Source organism: Aspergillus oryzae, chromosome 5 (assembly GCF_000184455.2).
Source record: "Aspergillus oryzae RIB40 DNA, chromosome 5".
NCBI classification, from domain to species: Eukaryota; Fungi; Ascomycota; class Eurotiomycetes; order Eurotiales; family Aspergillaceae; genus Aspergillus; species Aspergillus oryzae.
Genome location: NC_036439.1, coordinates 1,935,737 through 1,953,639, shown reverse-complemented (window position 1 = coordinate 1,953,639; position 17,903 = coordinate 1,935,737). Strand labels below are relative to the sequence as shown.

The following is a 17,903-nucleotide window of genomic DNA, read 5'->3' as shown; positions in this document are numbered from 1 at the left end:
TCTCCCAACCACGGCGGTTTAGGCCCTTATTTTGAGATTTCTGGCCGGCTCTAGTCAAGATGTCGTCAGATGAGATTGTCTGGCAGGTTATCAACCAGCAATTCTGTTCCTATAAACTAAAGTAAGTTACTGATGAAAATGCTTGCATATCTTCCGCCGAAAAAAAGAAAAGAAAGAAAAGAAAGACGATAGGCCGATGCGAAGGAGGAAACAAAGGATAAAATTTTTCATAAATAGAAATAATACATTACTTAACTAACATTTCCACCCCCAGGACAACCAAAGGCCAAAATTTCTGCCGAAACGAGTACAATGTCAGCGGTCTCTGCAATCGCCAGTCCTGCCCGCTGGCCAACTCCCGCTATGCCACAGTGCGGTCAGATCCCGAAACGGGCGTGATGTACCTCTACATGAAGACCGTGGAACGCGCGCACATGCCCAGCAAATGGTGGGAACGGATAAGGCTGTCGTCGAACTACGCAAAGGCGCTGGAGCAGCTTGATGAGCGACTGATCTACTGGCCCAAGTTCCTGGTGCACAAGTGCAAGCAGCGTCTTACGAGGCTGACGCAGGTGGCTATTCGCATGAAGAAGCTGGCTAAAGAAGAGGAGAGACTAGGAGAGAAGATTGTGCCGAAGATGGCGCCTAAGATTCGGCGGAGAGAGGAAACCCGTGAGCGCAAGGCTGAGTCGGCGGCTAAGGTTGAGCGGGCGATTGAGAGAGAGCTTATTGAGAGATTACGCAGTGGTGCTTATGGTGAAGCGCCGCTGAATGTGGAGGAGGGTATCTGGAAGAAGGTGCTTCGCGGCCTGGAGCGCGCGGGAGAGGGTGAGCGCGATGAGGATCTAGATGATGGAGAGTTGGAGGAGGAAGAGGAAGGTGTTGGTGAGGTTGAGTACGTTAGCGATCTTGATGAGGAGGAGGACCTGGAAGATATTGAAGATTGGCTTGGTGCGGAGTCGGGAGACTCAAGTGATGACTATGATGACGAGGATGATGAGGATGACGACAGTGACGATGAGAGTGACGACGAGGATGCTAGCGAGCACAGCGAGGATGAGAAGAAGAAGCCCGCCCCTGGCTTCAAGAGGAAGCGTCCTGCTCCCCAGGCTAAACCCCGGAAGAAGGGTCCTCGGATCGAGATCGAGTACGAAACCGAGGGCGCTGGCAAGGAAAATCTCTTCGCTTAAGACGGAGACCTTCCTTGAATCTTGGAAACACCAACTTGAAAAAAAGCAAAAAGCATTCTGGTCTGTTGTTTTTTGCACGGCGTTGTCTGGCTGTTGTCTCTGAAGTCACATCTGCTACGATCGGGCGTCATACCCAGTCTCTGCATAGTTTACCAACACCTTCCTGGTCCTGCGGATTTAATATGGAATTTACTCTTATTTTAACATACTTCAAGCCCCTTAAGGTAAAGTGGTGGTAACTGATAGTGACCCATGGTAGATATACTCCATACTCCTGGAAGACAGGCGCGGCTCACGTGCCGCGGTGAAACAAGCGAGTGGAGCGCCAAGTGTAATGACTTAATGAAGCCAAATTAACCTCCTGGCAAAGAATGTGGCAGACACTTTCTGTCTCCTCCTTGGGCGGCTGTTAGTTGTGATACCGTATTCATTGTCATTATCATTGTAACTCGCACTGCCCGTAACTGTCAGTTTCGAAAATCTTTTATTGGACATTCCGGTGTTGTCGCATTCGTTCCGCCCACACCGCATCGCGTTGCCGCCATCGCACACCCCCGCCATTATACCAACATTCAGTGTCACTCCTGAACGACGAACTACAACATAATGTCTTCCTATTTCTCCTCTCTCACGTCCTCTTCGGCGATCTCGAATCTCGGCACCCGCTTGACGTCCCTTCGCCGGGCGATCACTCTGGGCGACGAGGCGGACGACCCAGACCACGAGGACTGCTCTCACATCTCCAACGTTCTACGCGCCTACTATACGGAGAAAGGTCGCCCGTTTCCCGGTTGGCTCCCTCCTGATCCCAAAGCTCCCACGCCTGCGCCGGCCCGGACCATCGCGACGACTCAAATCCAGCCCGGCGCTCATGGTTCGGCCCCGGCAACGTCGATGTACGGACGTGGTAGTGGTGGTGGGTTGGGTGATCTGTGGGGTGATTCGGGCTCGGCACAACCTCCCACCTCCCAAACGGCTAGCTTGCGGCGAGGACGGGCTGCTGGTAGCATGGGTGCGCCGTTGGCGGCCACGAGCAGTGCGCCCCCGGGGTCTGTAGCAACACCACCCAGTCACTCGCCTACCCCGCCGTCGCTGCACCCGGGCGGAGCGCGACCATTGCCCAGTCAGCGAGGTGGATCATATCAATCGCTCTCCGGTTCTCAACCTCTGGAACGGGCAGCTTCGGCGCAGGAAAGGCTTCGGGCTAGATTACATGGAGGCCGGTCGCCTAGTCCCGGGCAGAACCCGAACAGTCGGCCGATTTCACCATACTATGGCGGATCGGATCCTAGCGTACGAAAACCGGTTGGGGGAAGGATGCGATGAAAAAATTAAAAAAAAAAAATAAAAATAAACTAAAAAAAAAAAAAATAAACTAAAAACTGGAGCCCTCCAAAAAAAATTTTTTTAGCGGTTCTCCAGAAGTTGAGTTTACCCGCGGAACTAGGAAGGAGAAGTGATTTGACGCAGAGGATGGATATCCCACCGAGAAGGCAGGTACTGCTGGTTAGTGTCTGTGTGTCCGGCTGGAGGAAGGCCGTCACTATTTTTTCTTTCTTTTTACGTTTTCTGTTCGTTTCTTCTCAACTAATTAATGTAATTTTGTACTACTGATACATGTACAGTGTAGAGTACTAGAGACAGACTAGAAAGTATTGTGACTTTATGTGCTTGATATCATGTGATTGTATAGGGCGGAAGAACGAAAAGCCACCCATGTAAGTCAGTGAAGAAGACCGACGATAGGTGGATAATAGAATTTTACTACTACCATGTTTGGACCAGAGTAGCGAGGATATACTGTTAGTAGACTAGTACTAGTACACACCAAGTGGTAGCAGATTACCTCACGAAAAATGGAGACCCCCCACGTTTTCCAGGGTGAGAAGGACTGGTTCGATAAAACTAAGCCTTTCCTGGCAAAATCTTAACCGGGGAACGAGCGAATGAGAGGCTCGGGCGAGCAGGTGGAAGGTTTCCTCGTGCTGGGCGTTTTTGCTTCTCTGCTTTTCTCTCCGATGACGCTCCATAAATCCCGCAATTGACCCTCTTCCATTGGACGCGCCTTGGACGTTTTATATGAAAAAAACCCGGAGACTCCCCGAAATTGTACCGTTGCCGGACTCGGCTTCCTGACTTGTCGTAGTTTTTGCCCTCCACGGGGAAAGGTGTATATGCCGTGTGGGGATCGGCGCTCTCCTCTTTTTTCCACTCCAGGCTTCCCGATGGTCTCCATGCGGAGTGATTCCGGAGTTCTCACCCAACAACATTCCATCTCCAGTTTCTCCTTACTCACGGTCCCCCTTGTCCTTTGCCCTTCACAGCACACACTCCTTATTCATCCCGAGAGAGATTTTTTTTTTTTTTTTTTTTTCTTTTTTAACTCGAGACCATGACGTCTCCACTGTCTCGTTGGCTACCAATCTCGTAATCGAGTCATCCAGTAATCGAGTTATCTACCCCAAAGTTTTGAATTGATTCTGTGGATTCTTCTACTACTGTTCCCCCCCCCCCCCCCCCCAACAGTCAGGTGCCATCCCGGTACGACAAGAGCCTGGAGAGTTCTTGAAATGGGGTGACGTGCCTGACAATGGCCTTATAAGTCCCGTGCTGTCTCCGCTGCCCGACTTTCTTCTCACTTTTCCTTTTCCTTTCCTTTCTTCTCTTCTTTCGTAGTTGCTAAATGATTATTTTCCGTCTCCTCTAGAACTCGAGGGACTCTTGTTGATCCATCGGTTGATTATACCATAAATACCTCCCTTGTATTATAAGTTTATACCCCTCCCTGAGTATTTCCAACGATATTCATCAACCTCCATCATGGGGTCCTTAAAGGATGTTGAGGCCTCCCATGATGACCACAAGGATGCTACCGCCGTGGAGATGGATGATATCCTCCAAGACTCCAAGGGCACCGCCGCCTTTGACGAGGCTGCCATGGATATGGAACTCCAACAGCTAGAGAATCAACTGCGTGAATTGAAGAAGTCGCGCTTCGAGCTCGCGCTGCCCAACCCGGCCTACTTTACTTATATCCTAGTCGCATTTGCCTCCCTGGGAGGTTTGCTCTCCGGCCTGGACCAGTCCTTGATCAGTGGTGCCAACCTCTACATGCCCGATGACCTGCACTTGTCTGACTCGCGCGCCAGCTTGGTTAATGCCGGTATGCCGCTGGGTGCCGTGGGTGGTGCGCTAATTCTTTCTCCGGCCAACGAGTACTTGGGCCGTCGTATGGCTATTATCGTATCGTGCATCCTCTACACCATTGGTGCTGCTTTGGAGGCCGGCGCGGTCAACTTTGGCATGATGTTTGCGGGCCGTTTCATTCTAGGTATGGGTGTTGGTTTGGAGGGTGGTACCGTTCCGGTTTATGTTGCTGAATGTGGTATGTAACCAAAATTATGCCTTGTCCCGTTGCAGTCTGGTTCCATCCGCTTACAGTTACAGTCCCATCACGGATTCGTGGTAACCTGGTCTCGCTGTATCAGCTAAACATTGCTCTGGGCGAGGTCCTTGGCTATGCGGTTGCGGCCATCTTCCTGGATGTCAAGGGCAACTGGCGCTATATTCTTGGCTCATCCCTGGTCTTCTCAACCATCCTTCTTGTCGGAATGCTTTTCCTGCCTGAAAGTCCTCGTTTCTTGATGCACAAGAACAAGCCGGTGGAAGCATATGGTGTTTGGAAAAAGATCCGTGGCTTCGAGGATATCGATGCCAAGAGTGAGTTCTTAGGTATGCGCCAGTCGGTGGAGTCGGAAAACGAGGAGCAGCAGCACACCAAGAAGTACGCCTGGATGGACTTCTTTACCAATCCACGTGCTCGCCGCGCCATGGTCTACGCCAACATCATGATTGTCCTCGGCCAGCTAACGGGTGTCAACGCCGTAATGTACTACATGGGTACTCTTATGGAAAATATCGGGTTCGACAAGCGCAACAGTGTCTTCATGTCGCTTGTGGGTGGTGGTTCTTTGCTGATCGGCACAATCCCGGCGGTCATGTACATGGAGAAATTCGGTCGGCGTTACTGGGCCAATACCATGCTGCCGTGTTTCTTTATTGGTCTTGTTTTGGTTGGCGTGGGTTATCAAATCAATCCCGAACGAAACCCAGTGGCCGCCCAGGGCGTCTACCTCACCGGCATCATTCTCTACATGGGTTTCTTTGGCTCATACGCTTGTCTGACCTGGGTTATCCCATCCGAGGTGTTCCCCACCTACCTTCGTAGTTATGGTATGACTACTGCCGACGCCAACCTTTTCCTATGCTCGTTCATCGTCACATACAACTTCACCGCTATGATGAAATCTATGACCCGTATCGGTCTCACATTGGGCTTCTACGGTGGCATCGCCGCAATCGGCTGGGTCTACCAGGTCATCTTCATGCCAGAAACGAAGAACAAGTCTCTGGAAGAGATCGACGAGCTGTTCTCCAAGCCCACGTCATATATCGTCAAGGAGAACATGAAGAGCACTGCGCAGATCATCCGGGATCTCTCCCATTTCCGGTTCAAGAAAGTGTTCAGCCCCTAGTCTCGACAGGAGACCTGTTCTTTATCTTAATCTGCCTGGGGCTGTGGTATACGCCACCGGGGATATCTCTCTTCTTCAACGATTCAGAAGCAAAGGTGATGAGCAATGCTGTGTTATGATCTGTATGCATCATGTTATGTTTTGCATGTCTGGGGAGTTACTATCCGCAGCAGGCATTGACCTCTTGGTTATTAATATATGTAGTAAAACAACCCTTCTCTCAAATGAAGCATCAAAGTACCTTGGACCCTTTCTGGTGACAATATTATTTCAAAATAACAATATTAAAACGGTAACCCGAGACTTTTAATTATAAGGTGGCGTTTAGGGTAAGTGCTCACTATACCTTACGTAGTCTAAAAGTGTAGTATTTAGATATTTTCAGACACCATTAGTAAGTGTTCCAGGACTCTGCCTTTATACTGTGGCCGTATTTCAACTCCCCTCAAGGGCTCGGTGCTTGCTAGATTATATAGACTAGTTCTATGAACTCGATTTAATGCCACGATATAGACATGTTACCGCGGGGAGTAAGTCTTAGCAATCGGCGATCTCGTCTGCTAAGAAAAAGAAGTCATTCTTAACACAATATATACCTTACTTGAAAGTCCTCATATCATTATCTAGTAGCTCAGCCTTTTCATACGGAAAAGAATGGTGCATCGTTTGAACGCACGAGACCGAGGTTGCTTTCTGTTATACGATTAACCATGAAGGCAAGGCCCTGCAGATTCCTGAGAAAAGTAGGCACAAGTAAGTAAACCAGTGAAATTCTAAAATGCTATATATCAACCATGACAGTGCCTCAGCGGCAATATCAAAAGAAATGCTTATTACAGGCATACAATAGATATCACAAATGAAAAGCGCCCGCTCAAAACACATTTCAACCGATGGAATATTCTTATCACATGCGAGAAAGATAGGGTGGTGGTGGTAGAGGTTAGTAGGAAACAGAATCAAGTCAGGAAGGCAAGTAAGAGGATAATATGATTAAGCTAGCCCCTCACTTTCCGATAACTCGGAGGATGCCAGGATCGTTGAATCAACTTTCCAGCCCAGACGGGGATGATGGCCACGGCGACCACGGCGACAACACGCCAGACCCAATCCACGGTGATCACGTACTGCAAGTCGAAGTATTCGCCTAGGAAGGGGACGCTGGCAGCGTACAGGAGGGCTGTGCCTAGGAGACAGAAGATCATTACGGGGTGCCAGGTAGTTATGGCGATGGCGACCATTAGAAGTTCGTTGATCACCAGGGCTGTGAATGATACGCTGATGAGCCGGGGTCCTGCGATTGTGTCTAGGAGGATCTGGGAGAGGCCTTGGATTATGGCCCCCTGGTATACGGAGATCAGGACCCAGGTGAAGAAAGAGCGATAACTTAGACTGCGGCCGGATTTGAGTTCTTTGTACAGTTCGGGGTAGAGATTGGCGAGGTGCTCGTCAACGTCACGATCAAAGACTAGGGAGAAGACGGGGGCGTTGGTGTAAACGGTAGCATAGCCGACCATAAGCCAGTTGATAAAGAGACCCTTGGGATCAAAGTGACTGGCAATGCTGTACATGGTCTGACAGGCGCTGATGATGAGACCGCGATGCATGATAAACTGTGCTAACTTGGCAGACCGCTTGTAGGAATTGCGTCCGTGCCAGACCAGGAGCTTGGTGAGGTGGTGAAACTGCGTAATGCTGAAATCTGCTGCAAGGGAAGCCTGGCGTCCTTCTTTACCAACGATACCAATTCCCACATCAGCCGACTGAATCATGGACACATCGTTGCCACCATCTCCTATGCAGCAGACTCGCTTTTTGGTATGCTGACGGATCAAGTCCGCAACCTCGGCTTTCTGAGTTGGGGAACATCGACACGCAACAACAGCGGGCAACAGGACTGCAACTGATATGAACGCTGACCGGAATTGACCAAGCATGAGAGCGAGAGATTCGCCATCAATAAGCAGGCAACAGTCAGTTTTGTTACGCAGGAAATCCAGAGCTTCCTGGGCAGTCGATTTGTCTTTGACTTTGGCGACAGTATGAATGTACTGTCCTCTGGCAACTAGTTTCGCAGAAATAGCCACACAACGTGCTGTCTCCACCTTGTCACCCGTCAACATCCAGATTTTTATTCCAGCGTTGCGGAGAAGTTCTAGTGATGGCTTAACGTCCCTTTGCAAACGGTCTTCGACCCCAGTCACCCCAAGGAGTTCCAGGTCTCGTTCAAGATACTCGCTGATGACCTTGGCCATCCCGATATCCCGTCCTTGGAGAGCAAGCGACGCTTGCTTGTACTTCACATCGAATTCCTGGTACTGCTGCAAGGAAAGCCGTTTCCTTCCCACAACCAGAGTTCGCAGGCCCTCTCGAGCCATGTTGGCAGTTTCCTCATCAAGCCAATCGTTTGCTGCAACGATCGAGGTCATAACCGTGTCTGCACCCTTTTGATAAAACCAGATCTCGGGCCCTTGTTTGGGAGATTCTAATATCCCACCATCTGTCTCAAATTGTACGATAATGCCCATACGTTTGCTATCGGAAGTGAAAGGGAAAATCTCAAGTATGCGAGCACGTACAACAACGCTTCGAGTGTGCGTAGACTCGAGAACTATCGTCTGACGGTCACGATAGGCCAGTTTGAGCCCAACCTCCTCGGTGTACCTGACAATGGCAATTTCATCCGGCGAAGAGGCCTGGTAGTTTGTTACTTTCACGCCATCTTCGTCATCTGTTGTCGGCGTAACATTGTGGCACAGAGCAAGAGCGAGGATCACATCCCTGACACGCGAACCTATTTCTCTCCGCGTGCGGGGAGCTGCCCCAAGCCCTGTTTGAGTTCCAAAAGGCGTTGAAGGAGTGGTCAATGAGCTACCAGAAAAGCTTTGTCTGACATACGAGGCCACCTCCTCCATAGCGTCGTTTGCATATGACACAGTTCCAACATGGATCTTCTTCAACTCCATTTCTGCCCAAATCAGTTGACCAATAGTTTTATACAAAGAAGGGAGAGGAACATACCGTTCTGGGTCAGAGTTCCTGTCTTGTCCGACAACAGGTACTCAATTCTACCGAGATCCTCAGGTATTGTGCTTGTTCTTACAACGGTGCCAGGTATATCCTTGTCTCGCTCAATGAAACGACCGTACACCGACTTGGCCATATCCAAGTTGACACGCAAGCTCATGGGGATAATCGTAGAGAAGAGAATGAGATAGATCATAATCGCAACATACCACTCTTTATCGTTCGTTGGCTGAAATCCTTCCAAGGCGACCAGAATAATCGACAGGGCGAGGGTCAAGACGCATAGAATTTTGGTCAGGTTGTTAATTTCATACTCCAACAGCCCTACTTTGGAGCGAGATGGGGATGTTGAAAGTGCCGCTCGCGTCTGTGAGCCAGTATAGATAATGACGGCATATGTTATCGTATTTGATGCAAGGACAGTATTAGCCCAGGCCGTGTTATCAATTGTCAGCGGAGCAGATTTGGATTGAACTCCTTCGTTCCCCGAATTATCGCCATCTGTCTTATCAACGTGGGGGTCGTAGAATCCGACAGGAGGCCCTAACTCAATAGTACCCACAAAATCATTTACGCTTTTATCCGGTGCACTTGCAGTAACTTTCAACCGGGAGAGGTCCAGAAGTGGAAGATTTTGCGATAGTACTGATGGTAGACGTAGTTTCCAGTCCGTTTCACCGTCCAGTTGATCTGTGCGTATGAACGTATCGCTAGTCGACGATGTGTTTGTCGTTTCTGCTGCAGTACGCGAGCTAGACTCCGCCGTAGGCGGTCCTAAACTTTGGTCCGCCTGTATAAGATCTGAGGATAGTTCCGTCACGGTGTCCTGGTGAGCCGTATCATTCGAGACACTTTTCAGGATCACAACATCGGCAGGAAGCCGTTGGTTCTTTCGAATTTTCAAGACATCGCCAACTTTCAGGTCTCGAGATTTCTTAGTAACTTGGATGGCATTTGCAATCTCGGAGTTAACATCGCCACGCGCAGATAACGTTTGCCTCTCAAGAGGCTTATCGAATGCTAGAACAGAAAACTCCTCTGCATTCGCCTCTGCGTCCCTTCGCCGTCGACCGATATCATCCAAAGCTTCTTTTCCTAGAGATATGGAAACGACGAACGCCAATGGCGCGATATAAGAGGACATATAGCCTATTCGAAGCACGGGAATAATCTGTGAAAGCGCGACAAGGAGGAAGTAGATGTTGAAAAAGAACGAGAATTCGTTGTACAATGTACGGGGCAAGAAACTCCATGGGGTATATTTTGCATTCGAAACGATATTTGGCGGGTATTTAGACCTTTGTACCTGCCCTACAAAAACATCGCGGGGAGGCTTCGCAATCACAGTTTCACTCTCAGTTGACGCCGAAGAGCCAAAGAACAAACTTGCTATGTTAGCACCCGGAAATCGGAATCGACGATTCCTGTGCAGCACCCGCTCGTTGTCCGGAAACGAGCGACCGGACTCATGTCGACCTTCCTCCAGCAGGGGCGCATTGTCATCGGTATAATTGTGAGAGCTCGCGTGGGACCTTCGCAGGCCGTCGTCGTCTCGATCTTCGAGCAAACGATCCATGTCCTCCGATCCCCTGTACGTCCCGGATTGATTCCGGCCCCACACTCGGTCTCTTACGCCCAAGCGCAAATTCCTCAGCGCAATCCCTGGTCCATGGTCCCTTGGTCTCGTTGATTCGTCTGTTGAACGTGGGGAGTGAATTGTTGCCGAAGTTGGATCGAGCTCCTCCAGGTCAAGATCGTCGTCCGAGCCAGAATCATCAGCAATGCTGGCTCGGGCCTTGGGGTTTAAGTAATCGGATGATGAAGGCATGATGAACAGATCACAGACAAATGCGGTGTAAGTCCCCACATCCAGGGGAGCAGTCCTCAAGCTCCTGCACTAGCAAATGATATCATGTCACGTCGAGTTGCATCCAAGACTTTTCAGCAGGACCATTGTTGATGCGGTAAGGAATATTCGGGGGTTTGGTTGCGCAAAATGTCGGCGGTGTGGTTATCAGAGTGGGCGCAAAAATGAATGGAGAGGTACTCCGTACCGGGAGTTATATTTGTGTCTGTTATTGTCAAGAGCAAGGGCGTTCGTAATCTCGAGTGATGGTGGCCTAGAGTATGGGGATGTTAATACCTTAGTCAGGAAGGGCAGCAGTGAGAGGTGTCCAATCACATGATTGGATGGTCGCAGGAGACGTGTACTAATTGTGGCGCATCAATAAATGGGGTGTGTTGTGAAACAGCGATGTCATAGGTGGGCTACAGAGTAATTGGATGGTTAAGATTATAGGACCACTGGCTTGCGTCGATTGATTTTCGGAAGGGCATAATAATTATTACTGGGAGATTGTAATTGTGGCTAGTACTCCATGATGGCCGACTGAATGCTTACCGTGCATAAAATTTTACATTTATTTTGAGAGTTAATTGTGCATCAATACCCACTATATGGACTACGACTAATTAAGATGACAATCAGTTGCTGCACAGCGACGCATCCACGTGACCCTGAAAACGGAATAGGTGGCCCTTCCGCCTGGGAACATTAATCGCCCGCCCCGGATGACGGGCGCGTCCCAAGGGTCCGATAGGTCAATAATAGTTAACTAGTTGGAGTATCATAAGAGAGAATCCGGAAGTCCGTCACGGAATCCATCAGCTGTTGGATTCCCCAAAGTCGTGATTGTTGTTCTTCCTGGATATGCAGCCATGAGTCTTTGTTTTTTCTAATTTCTTGTGATGAATTAATTCCCTTCAACGCAACCTGTGTACATTTCTTATTTCATGTGTTACTAATTAAATAATTCTACGCCGTTGCCATTTTGCCTCGTCGGTCCTTTCAGGGTGAGCGCCTTTGAAAACGTGTCATGCGAGCTATAAAAAGCTGACATTTTACCGCCGAATTAGATCTCATATTCAGCAAACATGGCTCATAATGAGGTATCGGCAGCCTGGCATCCGGCCCTCAGATCGGAGGATGGTGTGCCCTCAAATGCGCCTGTCTCGGACGACCTAACACAGGTCTCGAAAGATTCAATGACAGAATCTGCCGCCGAGCTCAAACCCTCCGAGGCGGTTATCCAAGAGAACGACTTGCATAGCAGCTCTACATCCCCGGATACCGATGCTTCTGTTAACGTTCAGTCTACAGCCGTCCCGGCCGTATTGGACTCAGATACTCCGGTGTACGCTGAGCAAGTCTTGAACCAAGAGAATGCCCAAAAGAACACTGCAGAAAATTCCGCGCAGGAAGATGCCCCAGATCATGGTCAGGAGTTGTCTCAAACAATCTCCGATGAGCCTCATGTTATCGAGACTTCTGAGGAAAGCGCGCCTACTTTGGGGGCTGCTTTTGGGAGCGACGCGAACGGGTCTCACGATACCGCAGCGCCTGATTATATGATGGACGAACCTTCTCCAGCAGAACATGACACTACAGAGCGTCGTGAGGATAATGACGCAGCTTCTTGGTTCAATGAACAGGTTGACAGTGGTGACCGTCAGACTACCAACGAATTTGTGAATGACGATAACCAGGACTTTTGGGGAAGCCCTACAAATGGTGATGCCGGAGACGACTTCTTCAATCAGCTGAAAACTCAAACTAAACCAATTTATATCCCACCAGAAACAGAATCGAGATATGAGGAGGGTGTCCCGTTGCTAGATAATACTGTTGAGTCGCCAGTCCAGCCTTCTATGAAGGAAGAGAGTCAGATTGATAAAATTTTCGAGGATGACGGTGACGATGAAGGTGGAGCATTCTTCAATGAGGTCCAAGGATCTGTACCAAATGAGGGAGTACCATCCCCCCCTATTACTCGCAAGAGCACCACACAGGTCATCGGCTCCCTTGACGCTTCCCCCGACTCCCCGGTCAGCCCCGCATCCTCAACAGCTCAAGAGTTTAACAATATCCTGGCGGCAGCTGCATCAGAGAACCAAGTCAAGGAAGATCTTTCTGACGATGATTTGGCTGCAAAGTGGCAGGCAGAACTATCTGATGACCAGCCTGAGAAGAGCACAGAAGATGACTTAGCTGCTAGGTGGCAAGCAGCGCTTGATGACGATGACGATTTGCTCCTGGAAGATGAGATCGGCAAGGGCCCGAACAATGGTCAGGAGTCACTTCCTCAGAACCCGAATGGGAGTGTTCACGAAACGACCCAAGCAACCCTTAGCAGTCCTTTCGGTACTCCGCAGAGCTCAGCACGACCTCAGGCACAACCCACTAGCTACACGCCACATCAGCCATCCACATCCGATTTACTACAGGGGATACCAGGCATTGCTCCTCAATCAAGTGCCGCTCCAATGCAAGACTATTTTGCGCCCCCGGCCCAACCGCGGCCTACCACAAAGAGAGCGGAGAGCTTCGCAGAACGCTCTAAAGAAGGCTACAAGTCACCCTACGACCTGCCAGATGATCTCACTCGTCCTCGCAAGCCCGTAGTCACCCACAAACCGGTCGTCGCGCAGCCTGGTAGCATGCCACCACCACCTCGGAGTAGCAGCATCCCAGTGCCTCCTACCAATGCGCCAGGGGTCCCTACTCCACCTCCGGCACCATCGACAGTTCCAGCTGTCACGACACCCAAGAACTTCTATGAAGAACTACCTTTGCCACCCCCTCGGCCAAGATCCCGGCCCGCGAGCTCGGGACGCTATACGCCTACTGCTAATATAGTGACGTCTCCACCGTCTCACTCCCAGCCGCCGCCGCCGCCCCCGGCGAACCCATACGCTAGTCTCTCTCCTCCTCCGCAGGATAGTGGTAGTGTCGGGTCTCAAACTCAGTTGCAACAGCCAGAACGCTTAGATCCGTATGCAAATCTATTGGGTCCCGGTGCTCCAGGTGCCCCGGCAGCGCCTAGCGCAGCGTCACGATACTCGCCCAAACCACCTACTTTACAACCTGGAACCAAACCTCCATCGGCACCCAGATATTCTCCTGCACCACCTCAATCCGCTGCTCCTGCACCACCTCGCACCCGGTATGCTTCTCAGCCATCTAGCGTCTCTAGTCAAGGAGCTGTTTTGCCGTTCCAACCACGAACCTCAAGTCCGTTAGCTCATCACGAAAAAGTCTCATACCAACCGCCAGAGGGCCTTGCTATTCGATCCGCCCCAGAATCAGCATCTAGCTATGCTCCCAACGGTATGCAGCCGCGTCCGAATCAGCAGGATGTTTCTAATTCTATCACAGCTCCCGTTGGAGCTGCAGGTTCGGCTGCTGTGACGGCCGTCCCTGAAAACGTGTCGGCAGCCATTCAGCCCACCTCACCTCCGAGAAATCCATATGCTCCTCCAGCGTATATAAACGAATTTTCAAAGCGCGTTGCCCCTATGGCTAGTCCTCCGCCGGCAGTTGTGCCTCCTACTGGTGACGCTCAATTTGTTCCGCCTCGCAGGTCACAAACTCAATCTCCTAGCCAACAGGCGTCGGCTCCAGGATTATCTGTCCCTTCGGATTCTTTACAGCGGCCTGCTTCGGTTCATGCTCCTGCTTCCCCAACGAAGTCCGCCAACCCCTACGCACCGTCTCAGATTTCTATCCATAACCGTGTCCCATCACAGCCACTTGAGTTCATCCCACCGAATGATGGACAGGAACTGGACCCGCTTGAGCGATGGAAGGGCGCCCCAATTGTCAAGTTTGGATTCGGTGGCTCTATAACGTCCTGTTTCCCTAAGCATGTACCTCGATATGCTGCTGGTCAAGCCGCGCCAAAAATCAAGTCTACCCCAGGAGAAGTGAAGATATTTTCAGCCAACGATTGGGTGCCTATCACTGAAGGTATTGTGCAGCACCCAGGCCCACTCAAGAACAAGTCCAAAAAGAAGGACCTAGTTGCCTGGCTTTCGAGTAAAATTGCGGCCTTTGAAAATGAGGGCATCTCTGAAGCAGCTCAATTACATCCTGAGTCTTCGAAACGGCATGATGAGAAGATATTACTGTGGAAGATTGTTCGTGCGTTGGTAGAACACGATGGTGTCTTGGAAGGGTCAGCTGAGGTAGAGAAGTCTTTACGCTACATTATATTTCCTCACCTGCAAAATTCAGAGCCTGAGTCGACTTCCGGAGTCAACCTCCCAGCCTTCAATGCTCTGCCGCCACTGAATGCCCCTTCCCAATCAGATGCTACTGACAGTCAGTCACTAGAGAGCATTCGCAACAGCCTTCTCGTGGGCAACCGGGAGAAAGCTGTTTGGGATGCCGTGGACAATCGTCTCTGGGGTCATGCTATGGTAATAGCCTCAACCCTCGATAGGTCTGTCTGGAAGCAGGTCGTTCAAGAATTTGTCAGACGTGAAGTCAAATCTACGACTGGTAACTCGGAGTCACTCGCAGCGCTCTATGAAATCTTCGCTGGGAATGTTGATGAAAGCGTTGATGAGCTTGTTCCCCCGTCGGCAAGAGCGGGCTTCCAGATGGTCAGTAAGGTTGGCGGACAAGGGCCGTCTAAAAATGCCCTTGAAGGTCTGGATAGCTGGAGGGATACGTTGGGACTAGTTTTAAGCAACCGCAGTCCCGAAGACCACAAGGCCCTGTTGGCCCTTGGTCGGCTGCTGTTATCATACGGTCGGACGGAAGCTGCTCATATTTGTTTTATGTTTTCACGAGCCGCGGTATTTGGCGGTGCGGATGACCCACAAACGAGTATAGTTTTACTGGGAGCCGACCACCAGCATTTACCCTTGAACGTGTTGCAGGATGACGATGCAATCTTGCTCACTGAAGCATATGAATACGCGGTTTCAGTCTTGGCGGGCTCTCCTACGTCTACATTACCACATCTGTTGGCATTCAAGCTCATCCATGCTTGCTCTCTTGCAGAGCATGGTCGCAAATCGGAGGCTTTGCAGTACGTCGATGCCATTACAGCAGCTCTAAACGCAACTACAAAGCCATCCGGCTATCACAACCAACACCTGCTTTTCGGAGTGGACGAGCTCTCAGCGCGCTTGAGACAAACGACCAGTGACAGTGGGTCTTCCTGGATCTCTAGACCAAGCATGGAGAAGGTTTCTGGCTCAATGTGGGCCAAGTTCAACAGTTTCGTTGCTGGTGAAGATAGCGACGCCGCCTCGACGGGTTCCGGGAAAGCTGGAGACGGAGATATTGGGCCATTTGCTAAGTTTTCCGGCACTCCAACCGTCAGTCGATCGCCATCAGTGTCGGACTTTGGGCCCTACTCTTTGCCCGCAGCCCAGTCAGTTCCAGGCAGTGGTCCTTCGCGGTATCAACCTGGCAACCAATACGTCCCCAACTCTTCCCCTGAACAATATCGGGGAAGATCATCCCTTGATTCTCAGAGATCATCGTCGTTCGGGTTCCCGTTTGGGCAACGACGAGGCTCCCAAGAACCATCGACACCTGTTGAAAGTAGTATGTATCAAGGTGGCCCACTTTACGGGTCTCCATCTGCCGCTGGCTATCAATCTACTCCCCCTCAAGCATCGTATATGCCTCTGGCGCCTGTTGTGGAAGATTCAGCCCCTCAGCCCTACCCCGTCGAACCTGCCCCAATGCAAGGATCTCCTGTGAATATTTCACCCTATCAACCCCCTGCTAATGAGTCCTTTGGCGAACCTCTGGATCAAAGTTCGGCGACAGTGCCTGCATCCAGCATGGCCGGCTACGTTCCGCCCGGTGCCGGTGGTGGCTATGAACCGCCTTCCGTCGAAATTAGCGCAGCTCCTGCATTGGATACCACGGAAGAGCCCACCCATCAAGATGTACTAAAAAAGAAGAAGTCCTTCATGGACGATGATGATGATGATGACCTTGCGGCGCGTGCAGCCGCTATTCAGAAGGCCGAAAAGGCACGCAAAGACCGCGAAGCCGATGAGGCCTTCAGAAAAGCTGCAGAAGCTGATGGTAAGTTCTTTCCTCTGATGTTCATCCTTGGACATGTTACTGATCTTGCCGTGCACAGCCAAGAGACCTCCTGCAGCGAAGAAATCATGGTTTGGTGGTTGGTTTGGAGGAGCAAAGAAGGAGAACGACAACAACAACAACTCAGGGGGACCTATCCGTGCCAAACTTGGCGAGGAAAACTCTTTCTATTATGATAAGGAGTTGAAGAAATGGGTCAACAAGAAAGATCCGAATAGCGCCAGTGTATCGCGTGGCACACCGCCGCCACCCAAAGCGTCAGCTCCTAGCAGAAGTGCTAGTGGCAGCACCGCACCGCCTGCGGCAAGCATGGGTTTGGGACTGGATAGTAGACCTCCATCGTCTGCAGGTGCTCCTCCGTCACTATCCAGTAGCCCAGCGCCACCCTCGCTTGCTGCTCCCCCACCTATGCTAGGCACTGCTCGGTCAGCCTCTACTAGTGCAGCCATGCCCACGCCACCAATAGGCTCGTCTTTGCCCCCTCCTCCTCGCCCTGCAACATCGTTGAGTAATGCCAGCTCCATAGATGACCTTCTTGGAGCACCACAGGCGCGCAAGGGCACATCTGCCAAGGGACGGAAGAAGGGCCGATATGTCGATGTGATGGCGAAATAAGCTGACCAGCCTACTAGATGCGGGGTCTTTATCTTTTCTTTTGTGTGATCATGTCTTACGATTTTCCTAATTCCCGGCCCCACGTTACTCTTTGCACATCGTGAAGCTTATACGGCTTGCGTGTGCTATAGAATTCTTCTACCCCACTGCACAAAAGTCTTGCATAGTGTGTTGCCTCGATGAGGAACACATTCTTCTTTACAACCCCTCTGCATGATCAATATATTCCCGTGTACAATAAATAGTATATGCATATGCACCTTATGCAATGCTTATTGCTTCCCCTTATTCCCCCCCTTTGATGACTGTTTTGCTTACGTTTCTATCCATTTGAGATCCCTAAATTTGGCATTGAGTGATGTGGAGGTCTTCGGTCGAAGGCTTTCTGCTGCCTGGAGATTCACGGGACATGAAAGTTTTATTATTTGAACATTTTAATAGTATTATAATAATTTCGACCTTCTAACGCTCAGTGTTGTGTGCGTGTATATTGCGCGTACGTTTGCATACAGACCGTAGCACCGTCATAATCTAAACCCAGTAACTTTACTCAGGCCACGTAAGAATTGATATAATACTGTCCCTGTCAGCTTCAACTTCCACCAGCACTACGTCGACTGGAAAACA

The 17,903-nt window shown here is 50.4% G+C and overlaps 5 protein-coding genes across 5 annotated transcripts; 4 read left to right on the top strand and 1 right to left on the bottom strand.

Moving 5' to 3' along the window:
* Nucleotides 1–59: 59 nt before the first annotated feature.
* AO090701000145 (66S preribosome component MAK16) lies at nt 60–1,190 on the top strand (the record flags this gene model as incomplete). Its single annotated transcript, XM_001822974.3, has 2 exons — nt 60–121; nt 275–1,190. 2 exons carry the CDS (start codon nt 60–62, stop codon nt 1,188–1,190), a joined length of 978 nt encoding a protein of 325 aa, XP_001823026.1.
* Nucleotides 1,191–1,796: 606 nt separating this feature from the next.
* AO090701000146 (uncharacterized protein) lies at nt 1,797–2,516 on the top strand (the record flags this gene model as incomplete). Its single annotated transcript, XM_001822975.3, has 1 exon — nt 1,797–2,516. The coding sequence occupies one exon, from the start codon at nt 1,797–1,799 to the stop codon at nt 2,514–2,516; it is 720 nt and encodes a 239-aa protein (XP_001823027.1).
* Nucleotides 2,517–4,127: 1,611 nt separating this feature from the next.
* On the top strand, nt 4,128–5,725 carry AO090701000147 (putative MFS sugar transporter; the record flags this gene model as incomplete). The annotated part of the gene is made up of 2 exons (XM_023237452.1): nt 4,128–4,575; nt 4,632–5,725. The coding sequence occupies 2 exons, from the start codon at nt 4,128–4,130 to the stop codon at nt 5,723–5,725; spliced, it is 1,542 nt and encodes a 513-aa protein (XP_023092013.1).
* Nucleotides 5,726–6,723: 998 nt separating this feature from the next.
* Nucleotides 6,724–10,580, bottom strand: AO090701000148 (aminophospholipid-translocating P4-type ATPase NEO1; the record flags this gene model as incomplete). Its single annotated transcript, XM_001822977.3, has 2 exons — nt 6,724–8,693; nt 8,747–10,580. 2 exons carry the CDS (start codon nt 10,578–10,580, stop codon nt 6,724–6,726), a joined length of 3,804 nt encoding a protein of 1,267 aa, XP_001823029.1.
* Nucleotides 10,581–11,686: 1,106 nt separating this feature from the next.
* On the top strand, nt 11,687–17,276 carry sec16 (COPII coat assembly protein SEC16; the record flags this gene model as incomplete). The annotated part of the gene is made up of 2 exons (XM_001822978.3): nt 11,687–16,643; nt 16,702–17,276. The coding sequence occupies 2 exons, from the start codon at nt 11,687–11,689 to the stop codon at nt 17,274–17,276; spliced, it is 5,532 nt and encodes a 1,843-aa protein (XP_001823030.1).
* Nucleotides 17,277–17,903: the final 627 nt, after the last annotated feature.